Source organism: Linderina pennispora (assembly GCF_002104995.1).
Source record: "Linderina pennispora strain ATCC 12442 chromosome Unknown DL89scaffold_27, whole genome shotgun sequence".
In the NCBI taxonomy this organism is placed as follows: Eukaryota; Fungi; Kickxellomycota; class Kickxellomycetes; order Kickxellales; family Kickxellaceae; genus Linderina; species Linderina pennispora.
In genome coordinates, this window is record NW_024468275.1 from 69,636 (window position 1) to 85,226 (window position 15,591).

General features: G+C 52.7%; 7 protein-coding genes across 7 annotated transcripts; 6 read left to right on the forward strand and 1 right to left on the reverse strand.

Moving 5' to 3' along the window:
- Nucleotides 1–43: 43 nt before the first annotated feature.
- On the forward strand, nt 44–4,849 carry DL89DRAFT_270898 (uncharacterized protein). Its single transcript, XM_040888842.1, has 36 exons — nt 44–1,230; nt 1,256–1,327; nt 1,380–1,391; nt 1,413–1,449; nt 1,483–1,514; nt 1,536–1,548; nt 1,570–1,604; nt 1,632–1,661; nt 1,686–1,776; nt 1,807–1,883; nt 1,908–1,967; nt 1,989–2,145; nt 2,173–2,202; nt 2,227–2,292; nt 2,329–2,342; nt 2,367–2,405; nt 2,442–2,516; nt 2,538–2,638; nt 2,660–2,669; nt 2,691–2,707; nt 2,732–2,765; nt 2,787–2,909; nt 2,934–3,011; nt 3,036–3,056; nt 3,087–3,094; nt 3,128–3,331; nt 3,368–3,637; nt 3,662–3,800; nt 3,825–3,848; nt 3,876–3,918; nt 3,952–3,964; nt 4,001–4,034; nt 4,059–4,124; nt 4,152–4,352; nt 4,386–4,460; nt 4,520–4,849. The coding sequence occupies exons 1-36, from the start codon at nt 94–96 to the stop codon at nt 4,709–4,711; spliced, it is 3,630 nt and encodes a 1,209-aa protein (XP_040739699.1). The 5' UTR covers nt 44–93; the 3' UTR covers nt 4,712–4,849.
- A 2,068-nt stretch (nt 4,850–6,917) lies between these two features.
- On the forward strand, nt 6,918–7,765 carry DL89DRAFT_100417 (uncharacterized protein). The gene has a single exon (XM_040882981.1). The coding sequence runs from the start codon at nt 7,142–7,144 to the stop codon at nt 7,733–7,735; it is 594 nt and encodes a 197-aa protein (XP_040739700.1). The 5' UTR covers nt 6,918–7,141; the 3' UTR covers nt 7,736–7,765.
- Nucleotides 7,766–8,149: 384 nt separating this feature from the next.
- On the forward strand, nt 8,150–9,187 carry DL89DRAFT_270900 (uncharacterized protein). Its single transcript, XM_040888843.1, has one exon. The coding sequence runs from the start codon at nt 8,182–8,184 to the stop codon at nt 8,791–8,793; it is 612 nt and encodes a 203-aa protein (XP_040739701.1). The 5' UTR covers nt 8,150–8,181; the 3' UTR covers nt 8,794–9,187.
- Nucleotides 9,188–9,407: 220 nt separating this feature from the next.
- On the forward strand, nt 9,408–10,044 carry DL89DRAFT_270901 (uncharacterized protein). Its single transcript, XM_040888844.1, has 2 exons — nt 9,408–9,847; nt 9,885–10,044. The coding sequence occupies exons 1-2, from the start codon at nt 9,449–9,451 to the stop codon at nt 9,912–9,914; spliced, it is 429 nt and encodes a 142-aa protein (XP_040739702.1). The 5' UTR covers nt 9,408–9,448; the 3' UTR covers nt 9,915–10,044.
- An 11-nt stretch (nt 10,045–10,055) lies between these two features.
- Nucleotides 10,056–11,082, forward strand: DL89DRAFT_270902 (uncharacterized protein; the record flags this gene model as incomplete). The annotated part of the gene is made up of 1 exon (XM_040888845.1): nt 10,056–11,082. A coding segment is annotated over exon 1 (860 nt), but the record flags the coding sequence as incomplete, so codon positions are not given.
- Nucleotides 11,083–11,375: 293 nt separating this feature from the next.
- DL89DRAFT_287003 (uncharacterized protein) lies at nt 11,376–12,128 on the reverse strand (the record flags this gene model as incomplete). Its single annotated transcript, XM_040889898.1, has 1 exon — nt 11,376–12,128. The coding sequence occupies exon 1, from the start codon at nt 12,072–12,074 to the stop codon at nt 11,376–11,378; it is 699 nt and encodes a 232-aa protein (XP_040739704.1). The 5' UTR covers nt 12,075–12,128.
- A 1,605-nt stretch (nt 12,129–13,733) lies between these two features.
- DL89DRAFT_276116 (TBC-domain-containing protein) lies at nt 13,734–15,541 on the forward strand (the record flags this gene model as incomplete). Its single annotated transcript, XM_040889389.1, has 3 exons — nt 13,734–14,001; nt 14,174–14,745; nt 15,539–15,541. 3 exons carry the CDS (start codon nt 13,734–13,736, stop codon nt 15,539–15,541), a joined length of 843 nt encoding a protein of 280 aa, XP_040739705.1.
- Nucleotides 15,542–15,591: the final 50 nt, after the last annotated feature.

Sequence of the window (15,591 nt, forward strand, 5' to 3'; positions counted from 1 at the left end):
TCGCTAGCTCCTTTTCTTCTTTACTTTTCTTCACTTTTCTTCACTTTTCTTCACTCCCTTGCTATTACCTGCTACCAAGCAGAAGGCCTACGCATGGAAAGACTCGGAGCTTGCAGTATCGGCTCGCTCTGGCCATGGCAGTGGGACTTGGAGCGCAACGCATGCGCACGCAGACTGATCTTTGAGGGCGCGATCCCAACGATGTTTCTGGCGATCTGCTGGTGGATCGGTGACTTTGGAAGGCCTGGCACCCTTACTTCGTCAGCCAGGCCACTGCTCAAGGCGGGTGTACGCGTTCCTGACAATAGGGTCTGGGTCGGACCGGCAGTTGTATTGCTGATGATCGTCCAGACTGCTGTCCAGACGGCCCGGGCTACAGAGCCTGCGTCGCTCGTGCTGGCAACCGAATGGCTGATCGTCAGCCTACTAGCCATCATGCAGGCTGCCAGGTACACTAAGAGCGACCGGTTTGCATTCCGTGGGCTGTTCAGCGGTATGCTGTTTGGATTTGTCCTCGTTCAGCTTGCGTGCTCGGCGCTGGAGGAGTATTTCTCCTTCTTTGTCCGCAGCCAGTGGCACACACCAATGTGGGGCGAGGATATGAGCTCAGTGGCCGCAGCAGTACATGTAAAGATGCTGGTAAACTGTGTACTGCTACTGCTGCTGCTGGTTGTACACCCGCTACCGCAGTGTGATTATGTTGCTGACCGCGTTTCTCAATTGCAGGTTGGTTGCCGACTGCAGCCAAAGAGGCTCACTGCGGTCCCAGGTGCCAAGCTTGAGCCGTATGAGCTGAGCCAGCCTCTGCTCTCGGTTCTGCTGTTCAACTGGGTCAGTCCTATCCTTTCTGATTGCCGTCGAGAGCACCAGGTATCACGCAGCGATCTGCGTGTGCCGCCAGATAACTGCCAGGTCAGCTCAGCGTACGCCCGCTTCTCAATGGGTGCCAAGCCTGGACAGCCATTGGTAAGGCAGCTGTTCTCGGTGTTCAAGGTCGATCTTGCAATCCAGATCGTCTACACTTTTTACAACACCTTCTCGGACTACATCCAGCCGTATCTGATGCAGCGCGTTCTGCGTTTCATTGACGAGTACTTGGAGGATTCGTCGCTTGGACTGCGGTTCGGGTACTTTTTGGCGGCTATGATGCTGGCAGCTAGTGTAGTGGGAACTGTGGTTGAGCAGCAACAGCAGTGGCAGTCGCGCGGAATAAGCATGGAAATTCGCAATGTTCCTGGTGGCGAGTCTGACCCAGAAAACATTGCGCCGGCGAGCACACGAGTCCAAATCCAAGGATGACAGCAGGAGGGACTCTTCAGATGGACGGGTCTACAACATTCTGACTGCTGACTGTCAACCGTGTTAACAAACTGCCGGAGATGTTTGGATCGGTCCTGTTTAGCCCCTGCCAGCTTATTATCGGATGCTTCTACATGTACCAGCTGCTTGGTATAGCTGGGCTCTTCGGAACCGCGATGATAGTTGGCGTCATGGCCGTTGGGCAGAGGCTGATCGTTCGAGCTAAACGAATCGAGGCACAGATCGGGCGTTTTAACGACCAACGCCTAGAGACAATCAGCGAGGTCATCCACGGCATCATCTCTGTCAAGCTGTTTGGGTGGTGCTCAAAGTTTATCCAAGTTGTCGGCATTAAACGTGCGGTGCAGCTGGAGGCGCTGTGGCAGAGATCGAAGGTCTGGTCGCTGCTAAACCTGTGGACAGTCGGGATGATGCCGGTGATAATTTTCGTTGTGCTATTCGTATACAGCTTCAACGGTCGGCTGGATGGCGAGACGACGTTTACAGCCATTGCTGTGTTTCGGGTTTTGCAGCGGGCGATTTTCTGGATGCCGGGTGGCGTCTCACACGCGATCTCTATCTACGTTTCGCTCAAGCGCATCGACGAGTACTTGCATGAGGATGATGTGCAGCCTGCTGGCGAGAGAGTCGAAGCAGCTGGACATGACGTTGGATTTAGCCAAGCCCAGCTTGTTTGGAAGCGAGCCGATGACAGTGCGGCTGCTGAGGAAGGGACTCCACTTCTGCTGCATGGCAGACAGCCTGAGGATAGCCAGGCATTTGCGCTGCGCAATCTCACTGTGCGCTTCCCTCAGGGCGGTTTAACGATTATCGGAGGGCCAACTGGTAGCGGAAAGTCGTCACTGTTGTCAGCACTTGTCGGCGATATGACTGTTGTCAGTGGTAATATACACATTCCTATGTCAGCAAACGGCGTGATGTCTGACATTGCGTATGTGTCGCAGGAGCCCTGGCTGCGAAATGCAACCATCCGTGACAACGTGTTATTTGGCGAGCTGTACATTCGAGACCGCTATGAGGAGGTTCTACGCATGTGTGGACTGAAGCCTGATCTGCGCACCTTCGTTGCTGGGGATCAATCGGAAGTTGGCGAGCGTGGGATCACACTATCAGGTGGTCAGAAGCAGCGTGTAGCACTGGCTCGGGCCATATACTCTTCGCGGAGGATTCTGCTGATAGACGACTGCCTGTCGGCTGTGGACTCGCATACAGCCAAGCATATTTTGCACACTTGCTTGCTGAGCCAAAGCCCGCTGATGCGTGGTAGAACGCGCATTCTGGTAACGCATCATATGGCTATGTGCCTGCCGCACTGCCAGTACGTCGTGATGATGCGCAGTGGCGAGATAGTCGCAAAGGGAACGCCACAGGAGGTCTCTGGATGTGCGTTTGACAATGTCGCAGCTGCTAGTGACGGCGAAAGCCAGGGAGAGCAGGCGCCAGCCGTGCAGAGGCAGGCGTTGGAGGACCCGATGCCCGAGGATGAGTACAATGATGAGCGCAAAGTAGCTGCAGATACGCCAGCAGCTGCTGGCAGCCAAACTGGCATGCAGGAGGCCCCGCCAACTGGTCAGCTCATCAAAGAAGAAGTGCGTATGAGTGGCACGATTAAGGCCAGCGTCTGGGCCGGATATTTCGTTGCAAGCGGTGGGTGGATGCATGTCGTCTTTTGCGCGGTTTTGATTGTTGCTGTGCAGCTGTTGAGCGCGTATAAGGACTACTATCTGGCGCTCAGGGTGGGCTCAGATAAGTCGCATGATAGCGAGTCGTTCCAGTATGCATGGCTTTTTATCTACCTGCTGGTGAGCCTTTCGTCATCGGTGCTTCGGATGGCGGCTATGCTACTCACGTACCATGGTGGTCTGCGCGCCTCGACTATACTCCACGAGCGACTTACCAATGCAGTAGTGTATGCTACACCACACTTCATGACGACGACGCCTATCGGACGCACGCTAGCCCGCTTTGCCAAGGATTTCCAGGTCATCGACGAGAGCATCGCCCTGTCAATGTTCGACTTTGCTACTTCACTCGTCATTGCATCTAGCACCCTAGTGATAATCTCGGCGGCTGTGCCTCTGTTTGCAGTGGTAGGAATAGCTGTGCTGGGTGCCTACACAAGCTTTACGCTGGACTTTATGCTGTCGCAGCGTGAGCTCAAGCGTCTAGAGTCTACCGTGTTTGCACCGGTCTTGTCGCTGTACAGCGAATTGATTCAAGGCATCGATACCATTCGTGGGTTTGGTATGCAGGAGGCATACATGGGCGAATTCACGGAGCGATTTACCGAGTATGTGGCTTCAGACCTCACATTCCGGTCAACCAGACGCTGGCTAGGCAGCCGCATGGGGCTTACGAGCTCGCTGGTTGGAGCCACCACAACGGTTTTTATTCTGTGGAAGGTGGAGTATTTCACCAGCGGTTTGGCAGGGTTCATTATGATCATTGCGGTAAACTTTTGGCTCGAGTCCATGGGTGTTGTTCGCCGGTACTGCAATCTTGAGATGGGCTTTAACTCGGTTGAACGCGTGTTTCAATACCTGGAAATCGACCAGGAGGCGCCGGCCAAGTCATCTGTGGGGAACAAACCTTGCCCAGGTTGGCCGCTTAGAGGCGAGATTGAGGTCAGAGATTTGGTTGTTGGGTATTTTGCGAACGAGCCTGTGCTGCACGGGCTGAGTTTCAGCATTCATGCTGGCGAGAAAATTGGCATTGTCGGACGCACAGGTGCTGGCAAGTCGACGTTGTCGTTGTCGCTGCTGCGGCTTGTTGAAGCTACCAGCGGGCAGGTCTTGATTGACGGCGTGGACATATCCAAAATCGGGCTTGAGGACTTGCGCCAGAGCATCACGATTGTACCCCAGGACCCTGTTTTATTCAACGGCACGATCAGATTCAACCTGGATCCCTTTGGCGAGTACCCAGACGAGATCCTGCTCGACGCACTCAAGCGTACGCTTCTGCTCAAATCGACCCATGGATCGGCAAGGGACCGAAGCGTCGCTGTATTTGACTCTCTTGACGACGAAATCGTCAGCAATGGACAGAATCTGTCACTGGGCCAGCGCCAGCTGGTGGCTTTGGCACGCACACTGACACGTCGGTCCAAGGTCATTTTGATGGACGAGGCTACGGCATCGGTTGATTTTCGAGACCGACGAAGCCATGCAGCGCACTATCCGCGGAGCCGAGTTCAAAGAACTCGACCATTCTGTGCATTGCACATCGCTTGCGCACTATCATCGACTACGACCGGGTTCTTGTGCTGGAGAACGGCAGGGTAGAGGAGTTTGGCACTCCAGCAGAGCTAATTCAGGCGGAAAGCGGAGCGTTCAGAACGCTGTGTGAGAAGAGTGGAGATATGGAGTCGTTGACCAAGATGATCAAGTGATGAACGCCTGACTACTTTTTCATGAGTCCGACTAAGCTCTTGTATGTAGTATGTATACGATATAGAGAGTAGCAACACTATACACATTTATGAGTTCGGAGTTTGAGATTGTTGCAAATAAAGACATGTCAAATGGTGTTTATTTATTGTTTCTACATGAAGTCTGGACGCATGTATTGCCAATCACCTGCCAGATGTGACAGGAATGCAGTGTTTACTGCACGCTGGCCCCTTGGATAATCCTGCACTGACAATAAACGGTGTATGCGACTCCGGGTAGATTTAAAGCATTCAAGAGCTGTAGTTTTAATGATCGCAGCTCTGTCCACATTCCAAACGATCATATAAAGTGCTGACACCAGATCTCGACAGCCTTTCTTCCACACCTTTACTCAAACCCTACATTTTTATATACGTGTCGCCCAGTTCAACCACAATGAATGTCATCATTTAAAGGGCTCTACACTTATACATACCGACCCAAAGAAGGTGACCAATATGTACCGGTGGTCTATCCTCTTCCTAGACACATTTTCGCTTATGAAGCTCAGGAAAGTCGGCCGTAAAATTACACCTGTGAATTGCTGCGATTCCAAAAGAAGGCAATGGAGCCAGTGCCTATGCCGACTATTTCCCTGATATCGGCTCAAAGCAAACTGAGAACACTCTGCAAGAAATGAAGCATTTAAAGATGTATGGGTGCTGCAGTCGTACTGAGCTTGTGCGTAATGAGAGGTCCTGATGTTTAGAAGGATCCTAGAGTTTAAGGTGTTTCTGTTAGATTTGCCTTAGCAAAACAGTGACATTTGAGCCATTGATGCATGGATATACCAGTTTCCTTACTGAAGTCACAGGCAGTTTTATTAGTATTTGCGAATGCAGAGTCAAACCACTAACCACTGTCAAGAATTTGTAAATACCAAGACAGCCTGCATAGAGCTCTAGATGCCAGCTGCATGGATTACAGACAGCCCTTGACTTTTTGACTCTTAAATTCTAAGACCAAGGTATGCACAATAGCATTTTTTTTAGCAAAGTTGAGACTTGGCAGAGCAACTTCCACGCTGGCCGTTGACCTAAACGCGCAGCTTGGGATTGTATGCATGCCATGCACAAGTTACAAGCGGATGCTACCGGTAGGCTAAAAATAGGCCAAGACAGAAATCATCACGCTACTATGAAACGAAGTCAGAGTATCCGTGCAAAGAACATGTTCAGCTTTTGCATGGTTGGCTTATTTGCTACCCCATACTTTGCACCAGGTTTCTTGGCATTCTGAAGGAATCCCATCAAACCCAGGAATACCAGAGTTCTTCGCTATGCTAGGCTTTTCCTATAAATTGAGAGACAAGAATCCATTCGGACAGAGCACCACGCTCTACACAAACTTCATTTATCTCATCACTTCATTCCACTATACCCACATACGATTCGGGGACAATTGTTGTGACATACAAAGCACGCACAAAATGCGGCTATGACTTCTCACTCTACTACCCACTCTACAAGAAGCATCGATACTTCGAAACCGTGAGAGGCGTGCTTGTGACGGCCATAGTGAACGAACAGCAAGGCGAAGAGGTTTTGACGCACCCGAGTGTTGACTATGCCCGCCGATTTGAATTCGTTGACCCGGTCCAATGTGAAGCCGAGGTTGCAAGGTTGCAATCAAGGATTGGCTCGTATCTAAGTAGTGCAGACATTGTGAAGGATATCTTGGAAAAGTTCAGTATCATGTTCGACCCAAATTCATATGCTCTGGCTGCCTCTGGACATAGACCAAGAAATACAAAAAAGACTTGCTGCTTAATCGAAAATCAGCCTTATGCCGGAAAGAATCCTGAAGATGGCTACAAGAATGGCAAAAAAGTGTTTCAAGTGTTCCTTTAGAGCCACATTTCGCACCTTATATTCATGTATCTCTACTGCTGCCTTTTACTGTGAGCTGTTTCTTATGGCAAAAGTGTACTTTAGGGTTGCATACCAACATAGGGCGTAAATGGACATAGCCTTGACCTCTAACCCTGTGGATGCCGTGAAGACCTACAACTGGGGTTTGCCGGTGTGCAACCCTACTGCAAGTTCCATAGCATGTTTGCCAAAAAAGGAAATGCCGATGTCAAGAACATTCATTGGAAATCTCGTAACCTCGCCAATACATTTCGATGATTCTGGCACATGGTGCATCTTGACTTCACTCCTTGGTGCATTGGTTAGGAACAATCAGGGTTTCTACAGAGAATAACTTTTTCGCTCTCACCGTACATGGTGTATCATGCCATTACGGCAATCCTGGCACAAGCCAGCCCCATGTTGAAGGCGGCGGCAGCAGCAGGTTGCTTACGGATAGCTCCGTTCTCTGCCAGCGAATAAAACTTAACTCATTTGACTGTAATCTTTTCTACTCACTATTTGCTCTCTACCATCACCATGTTGCCAAGTAACTACACTTTGTTCTATTCAACCACACCTGAGAAAGAAGGATGCGTTGCGTTCTACGGCGGCTGTTATGACACCATCGATGCAGGAGAAACTTTGCACGAACCACTATATAGGGTCTACGTGAAGTATCCTAATATTATATTCAGCGCGGTGGAAAATATCGTGGACGATGATACAACAGTCATTGCTGGTATCATACCGAACCTCATGACCAAGGAATATACTGAAGGGATTGCAATCGTTGATATGCGTACAGAGAAAAGTGCGAGAGTCATCATCAATGGCAATGTGTTCAATATTGAACAGCGTGCTACACAGCTCGGATGGAAGTTCAAAGATCCAGAAGGTATCAAGTACAAATGGAACACTCCAATACAAGGTGCCAGATGGGAGCTGACTGATGGCAGCGGGTCTGGCGTTGCAGCTTTACATTTTGGAAAGCACAGACAAGGAACCCTAGAGGTTCTGCCAAACATGGACAGGCAATTATTTATCCTTGCCTCGATCTCCCTGGTATTTAGCATCATTGCTGTTAGCAGGCAGGAAAAATATCCACATTTGTTAATCCCGGTATATCAATAAAGTCTGGTTTTAATCTTGACTAATTCCACATGCCAACATATGTAGTCTTCACTGAACTATTATTTAACCAAATATTCTTGGACACAGCACCAGCCTCAATAGCCCATATGTATCAAGGGGCACGCAGCAACATGTGCGGGAACATGGCGTTGCCGCCTTGTCGACTGTACAACTACGTGCAATAGCGATCCTTTGGCGACAGCTGCTTCCGAGCAGGTTGTCAACCGCTTTAGATTTGCAGCCCCAACCGTATGCAAGGCCAGAGATTCGAGAAACATGTGTGCATGCCAAGAACACTTTTTTGCTTGCCAAGAACCTGTCAATACATGTTGTCACGTGTGGTCCCAATAGCGAACGGACCTGTATTTAATTATATCAACGCCCAATTCATTGGGTGGTATCTACACATCAGCTACCTGCAATTCCAATATCGACAATTCCCGGCTATGGTCGAGTACACCCTATTTCTGAGCAACAATCGCACCAATTGCTCCATCTACCATGGAGGATTTACTGACCTTGCTTCGGCACAGGCATCGGGCGAGCTGGCATACACCATTTTTCTTCGGCTTCCTCGTCTTATTATCAGCTCTCATAATCTGGATATATCCGATGATGCAACTGTTGTGCCTGGCATGCTGGTTCATTCTGATGGCAATACGGCTGTTGCTGACGTTAGTCAGGGCAATGGTAGGTCTGCTCAGGTTTCTGTTAAAGGAAAGAGCGTTAAAGTAGCGCAGCGGATTGCAGGCGTCGGCTGGAAGTTCACCGACCCTAATGGGACTAAATACAGATGGGAGGTCTTGCGCAAGGAGAAGCGTTGGGAGCTGCAAGGGCATCGAGGAAAGGCTGTTGCTACCTTTGACAGCAGGCAGTTTTGGAGTGACAACTATGCCAGCTTCATAGTGGACGAGGGTATGGATGAGGACCTACGCATGCTGGTCCTACTATCGTGGGCATTGAGTGCTAAAGCGATTTTTACAAGTAAGACTGTTCCTACAAACAGTGTAGGTGGAGGTGACGACACATTTACCAACGCCATGGTTGGTGGGTTTTAATATACATCGTTTAACAGATGGTTTATCAGCCTTGTCAAGCACGACAGCTACATGAAGAGTATGACCTCCATACTAATGCATGGCATGTTTAAATTTGCTGTCAGCTTGGATTATACACTGCTGTTGCGAACAGACGCCATCCTGTCAAAGGTACGCAGCCATATTCACCAAGGGCTTGGCCACACATATTTCTATGCTACATTACTAATCAAAGTACACTGTTTGCCGGTTGGTATTGTCTCGCCCGGATGTTGGGAACATGGCTTGTTACGAGAAATCAGTGGCGGCTGGTTCCAGAATGCAACACGCATGCACGCCAAGATGCTGTCAAAAAATTGGCCGATACGGACTCCGCATTGTGTGGGGTCACATATAAAATGTGCACGGGTGACAGGGCTTTCCACAAGTTAGACTAGCATCACCTTTTTATCAACTGCATCTCCGTCTACGCACTTTTTGACTATGGCAATCGAGGAATACACGCTCTTCCTGGGCGACAATCGCAGAAGCTGCTCTGTTTACTCTGGCCGCTTTAACAGCATCGAATCCGCACGGGGCTGGGCGAGCTAACCTACAACATATCCTTAAGCCACCTCGGCTTGTTATCAGCTCGCAGCAATTCGATATTTCTGATGATGTAACCTTTGTGCCTGGCATGGCTGTCCGTACTGAAGATGGCGGAGAGCCCTTGGCTATCGCCGACGTCAATGGTGCCAACGATAAAGAGGTACGGGTTTCGATTAGCGGTCAACAGACTAGCATCAAGCAGAGAGTGAAAAGCACAGGATGGAAGTTTTCTGACCTGTCAGGCGCCGCATATAAGTGGATAGTTCAAAACAAGGAGACAGGCTGGCAGCTGCATGACCGTCGAGGGAATGCAGTTGCTGGTTTCGATGGCAACCAGTTTTGGTACTGCGGCTACGCAAATTTAACCATAGACGAGAATGTTAGCGAAGAGCTACGCCTGCTTGCACTGCTTTCCTGGGCTCTAAGTGCGATAACTACCTTTGGCAGCAGGCCTGGTAATGGCTCCAAGGCCAGGGCATCTACCACAGTACTGGAACATATTGTCGAATACACCGCATCGTGAGCACCAAAATGTTCTACCGGATTTCTATTAGGCTGGCCTGTGGAGTGATTCTGAATCGAGTGCAACGGAGAACAGGATGCTTGAGTACTTATTAGTCTGCTACATACTTCAATACCATTCACATTCAAAAACAATGCACAGTCGGAAGGATGGAACAGTGGACCGCAAGGCCTGCCTGCTGGCTGGGCGCCAAGACGCACTGTCCATGTTACTCCGCTGTGAGATCTGGAGATATGCAGCGGCCTCTCCCGGATTCGATTTATTACGCTTTGACAGGCGATCACGGTGACCTGCAGTTGAAAATGTGCCACAAAGAAACGGCTTTGTGGACCGGTCATAATGCGGTCCATGGAACATCTCTGGGATCTTCGGGAGGTGGGGAAATCACAGGCTGGGGGCGTTACCCTTCTTTTGCTCCTTTCCCCTGCCTTGTGCACCAGTATCCCCCATTTCTGTTCCTCATTCTTCACCTCATCCTTAATACACCCTCATCACTTTCACCCATGTCAGCCATACATGAGTATACGCTGATAGAGAACGGGGACATTCAGTGCGTTGGCGTCTACCCGGGAGTACACAAAAGCAGCTCACATGCAGAGAGTACCACCACACCGTGCTACACAGTCGTATGCCAAACACTGCCAGTATATTTGTACCAGGGGAGCACACGTTCCGGTGACCATGCAGAATACGAGGCACACCCGGTGCTGCTATCGCATGTGGCAGATATCCATGGGCCAGGGTTCGACGGGTGGTTCCAGGCAACCTCAAAGCACTACGAGTTTATTGATCTGCGGGGGCGGCTCCTGAAGTGGAGCGTGAGGCTACTGTCGCGGACATGGAAGTTGACAGACCAGCAGGGCGAGATCGTTGCGTACTTCCGGCGGGTGGGGCCGAGCCTGCGGCGTATTGGAACTGTGGAAATTGTGCGGGCTGAGGATCTGGCTCAGCTACCGCTGATAATCCTGTCGTGGCGGCTCGTGGAACTGCATAGGTACATGAACGACCGGTCCGTGAAGGTGTGGCGACAACAGATCCGCTGCAGAAGGACACCAACGAACAGGAGATCAGTGGGGTGGGGCAGTTTATGTAGAAGAGCAGGAGAAGCGCTGGGTTTGGCCGAATTTTGTAGTAATTTTCATTCCTCTGGAGGTTCCACGTAGAAACTCTTTTTTGCATGTTTTATTTCTCCAAAAACCAATCGAAACTTCGAGGTAAGAAGGAGTGGTGGCAAATCAAAAGTGTACTCCAACGAATACAAAAGCTGGGCATAATCGTAATTATGACATGACACATGTGGTAATCGTTCAACCTGGAACAGGAGTGAAATCAAATGTGTATATGCGATTTAGGGCATGCACTGGTTTAAGGTTGCATTGCCAGGGCATTGGGGGTTTTGGGTACCATGTCTAATAATGCTGTAATGTATTTATTTGATTCATACTTCTGAGATGAGTGGCAAGATTGGACAAATTATACACGAATGAGGCTCTTAGATGGATCCAGAAAGAATGCATGCAGCGGCAACAGCCACAGCGCACGCAGCCACCGACCTGCCCACATTGCCCGTATTGGCGTGGAGGTCCCCGGGCGTCTCTGCTGATTCCTCCTGCTGCGTGGAGAGACTATCGGTGCGCAGCTCAGCGCTCCGGGAAGGCGATGACACAGACTGGCCAGGATGCACGCCAGATGGAGCAGGGTTGGGGGATACTTCCTGGCCAAAGTTGAACAGGCTCGACATACGCTCTAGAATTGACGCTGGAATGGTCTGCGATGACGAAGCAGAGTCCTGGACAGCTGTGGGCTGGCTCTGGGGTTGGGTGGTGCCGGTGGGCTGTTGCAGATTGGTGTTGGGCCTGCTTCCAGGCTGCTGGCTAGTGTCATTGGGTTGCTGCTGACCAGGGCTACCAAATGGCGGCTGTCTGCTACCAGAGGGCTGTTGGAAATCTCCAGCAGAAAGCAGGGACTGGCCGTTGCCGTCAAATGGGAACAGCCCGGCAGCATCGCCAGGATCAGAAATCGGCTGCTGGGCACTGGTGTCAAATGGTGGCTGTCCGGCGCCATCGCCCTGGAGAGATCCTGGGATGACAGCACTATTGCCAGAAGGATCTGTGGCGATCTGGCGCTGGCTCAATGACAATGCGACTGGGGAGAAGTAGACAAGGGAGAGCAGAGTGGCGGGGCATTTCATTTCCTGTATTGCAAGTGGGATTCAAGGGGATGCGTGGCCGAATGCAAATAAGTCTAATGGGGAATTGGATTGCAGCTTTGTGTAAGGCAATGTAGGAACGGTGGGGAGAGGATATACAGGCGCACCCTCTTTTATTTGCAGCATGGACGGACGGGGAGGATCCTGGAGCCAGTATAGTGCGTGGAGAGGCTGGATTGTCCATGATGATGAGCAGTAGCGGGTGATGCATCTCAGAAACAACAACCGGCCAGCCTCGCAAAGCGTGATGAAAGGGATAGATATCAGCAGCAGCAGGCGCGGGAGATCTGGGGAGGGATCACAATGGATTCGGGAACTCGGATCCTGGAATGCACGAAAACGAGTCGGGTTGGCGCAGGTAGGCTCATGGGCCGAGGCTCACGTGGCCTGCGGACAAGGCGCAGTCCCGAACTGAAAAATTGGGGTGCGTGGAGGATCACCCGGGGAGGAGCTGCATTGAGCGCTGGAAAAAGCCTAAAACAGAGCGCGCTGACTGGCTGAGAGATCAAGCCGTAGAGGCGTGGTGCCAGCGCTGACATGGTGGGGAGGCTGATCCTGCTGGCGAAAAAAAGACAAAGACAAAGGAAATGCGCGACGGCGCGATGGAGGGGAAGCCAGGTTTGGGCATGCATGGCTGGGCTTGCATGCGAATTGAATGGCAATTGCGCGCAGAGGGGTTGAAAAGGGCTGGGGATCGCCATGGACACATAAATGCGCAAAGGCTCCTTCCCACTCCAGAGCCAGGCAGGCTGACACGGCAATATAGAGCGCGGGGCCGGTGGGTGGGCAGAGAATGACAGAGTTTCTCGCAGCTGTCTGTCCGCACGCCAAGGGGGCGCTTGTAGACTAGTGCAGCGGCTGGCGTGCGGAGAGGGGCCAGAAAAGGGATAAAAGGCTAGCGTCTATTGTGCGTGCTACATTCCAGGAACCAGCAAAAAAGTCAGGTCCTCTCTTTATTCCGCTCAAATTATAAAAATACACAAACTTTCTCGCACCCCTTTCACATTCTCTTAATCCCCTCTTCGCATTGCACCTTTCCCAAGGTGTTTTATTATTTCTCTTAACGCTACGACCTTTTTTACGCACACCCGATATCTATTTATTCGTATTCAGTCTGTATGTACATGCGCAAAACAACACCCACAACGCACCGGCGCGGACTGACACCACGGGTGCTGGAGCTGAGCCGGCAGCTCAATGGTATTGAGTTCAAAGAGCCGGTGGGCAGCGAGGAGGCAGTGGGGAGTCCGCGGGTACCGTCGGCATACAGGGCCTCGCCTCCGGTGAGCCACGACAGCGGGCTGCGGCTGCGCGAGCGGCTGCGAGTACCAGTCAGCGAGCCTGGGGATCTACGGGGGCTGGAGCTGGTGGAGGCCGGCGCGCGTGGACACAACGTACCGGGAGGCGGCCGAGTCGTCGGACTACCGGCAGCGGCGGCGAGGTGGCGACTCGATCGGGTCTGACATAAGCTCGGTGGAGCAAGCGCTAGAGGGGCGGACGATCACGATCCCGCCGTTTCTGGCAACGCTGGGGGCGGGCGAGGGCGAGCCGGCGGAGCGGGCGCCGCTGCTGGCAGAGACGCGCAAGCTGGCGGCATTGCAGCGGCGGGTGCATGAGAGCTGGAGCGAGGTGGGCGCGTCGATGCGGGCGGTGCGGGTGCTGGTGGTGAGCAACGGCGGGCTGCCGGCGGTAGACCAGCAGGCGCGTGGGCGGCTGTGGCTGGCGATGCTGGAGGTGCGGGCGACGGGTGTCGAGGGCTACGAGCGAGCGCTGGGGCTGTGCCCGTCGGCGTGTGCGGGTAAAATCAACAACGACGCGTTCCGCACGCTGGCAGGCGACAGCGAGTTCCGCAAGACCGTCACCACTGAGTCGGTGGTCCGGGTGCTGAATGCGCTGCTGAGCGCCCCGGGTAAGTGAATAGTGCAGGCGGGGGCAGGGCGGTCTATTGGACCGGGGGGATGTAGTGTGGGCGGAGTTTGCGTAATTGCTAGGCGCCTCCCCATGCGGGCTTCTCTGAAGCAGCCTGCAACCATCGATACTACACTGAAAGCTGAGTTTGTTTATCTTTTTTACCCTCGTAGATCGGTCAGCCAGCGATCCCCCGCGGTATGTGCAGGGCATGAACACACTATTGGCACCGTTCCTGTATGTGATGGACGAGAGCGCTGCGTTCTATGCGTTCCGCCAGTTTCTTCGCAACGAGTGTCCGCTTTACGCGCGGCCGTCGCTGCCGGGCGTCCATGCGTGTGTGCAGCTGGTGGACGAGTGCCTGGCGTTTGTGGACCCACAGCTGTACTCGCATCTGCGGCGACACGGCGCAGTGGCCAAAATCTACGCGTTCCCAGCAGCGATGACGCTGAGCGCCAATGTGGGTCCGCTGCGCCAGGTCGTGCGGCTGTGGGACTTTCTGCTGGCGTTCGGTGTGCATCTGAACGTGGTCTGCATCGTGGCCCAGCTGCTGTCGATGCGTGAGCTCCTGGCCACGACGACCTCGCCGATGCTGTTCCTGCGGTCGTTTCCGCCGCTGCGGGCTGCGAGTGTGATCCGCCGCACGCGCGAGCTGTACGAGCTTCTGCCGGAGCCGCTGCGGCGCCGCATCAAGCGCCATGCCCACGACCCGGCGCTGGCCGAGCTTCTGGCCGGAGCCCCGCCGGTGGCCGACCCGGCGGAGAGCTCTCTGAAGCGCGACCACTCGCCGCAGCTGGGCAGCCCCTGCAACAGCAATGCCAGCAGCCGCAAGTCGAGCGGGTCGGGGCGCCCGCGTGCCAAGACGTTTACCAGCGGCCAGAAGCGCATCCGGACGACGGGGGCATATGGCGAGCTGGGGCTGGGCATTGCGAGGCCCGCGCAGCCGCATGTTGGGTCGGTGAATGCCCGGCGCGGGAAGCGGCTGGTGGCGGGCTCCGAGGCCCTGTGGCTGCTGGAGCGCCGTCTGTCGGCCGAGTTCGAACCCCCCGCGTTGTGGAGGGCGAGCAGTGACTTTTGTGGTGGTTTCGGATGGTCTTTCCGAGAGTTGGCTGGCTGCGATGTGGGGCCCCACACGCAGCTACTCCAGCCCTCTCCTCGGCATTGCTCCCATCCCGGCGATTTGGCCACCGGTTTTTTCAACCCATGTATTGGCTGCACATGGCCTGATCTTGATTGGATCCTCCCCACATCTCCCTTGGTTTCTTTTGTCGTATGTGGCCGATCTTTCTTTCCTCCTCGCGGCTTGGTGGTCTTGCAGCCATTATGCATTGCGAAAATTTGTAAACCTAGAAGCTCCTCTTTCCTTTTTCCTCCTCACCTCTTTTATTGCATTTTTGTTTTCTAAAAATACGGCGTTTTTATTATCATTATTCCCCGTCCGCCTTCAATTCGTGCTAATTTAACGACCTCTGCACACCCAAAAACACCTGGCCTTTTACTTGTTTTGTGCATTATGACAACCTTTGAGAGCATTCCAGTAACAGCAACCTCTCGCCGCAAAGGTAACAACACTGCCTCCACGCTGCTTGCC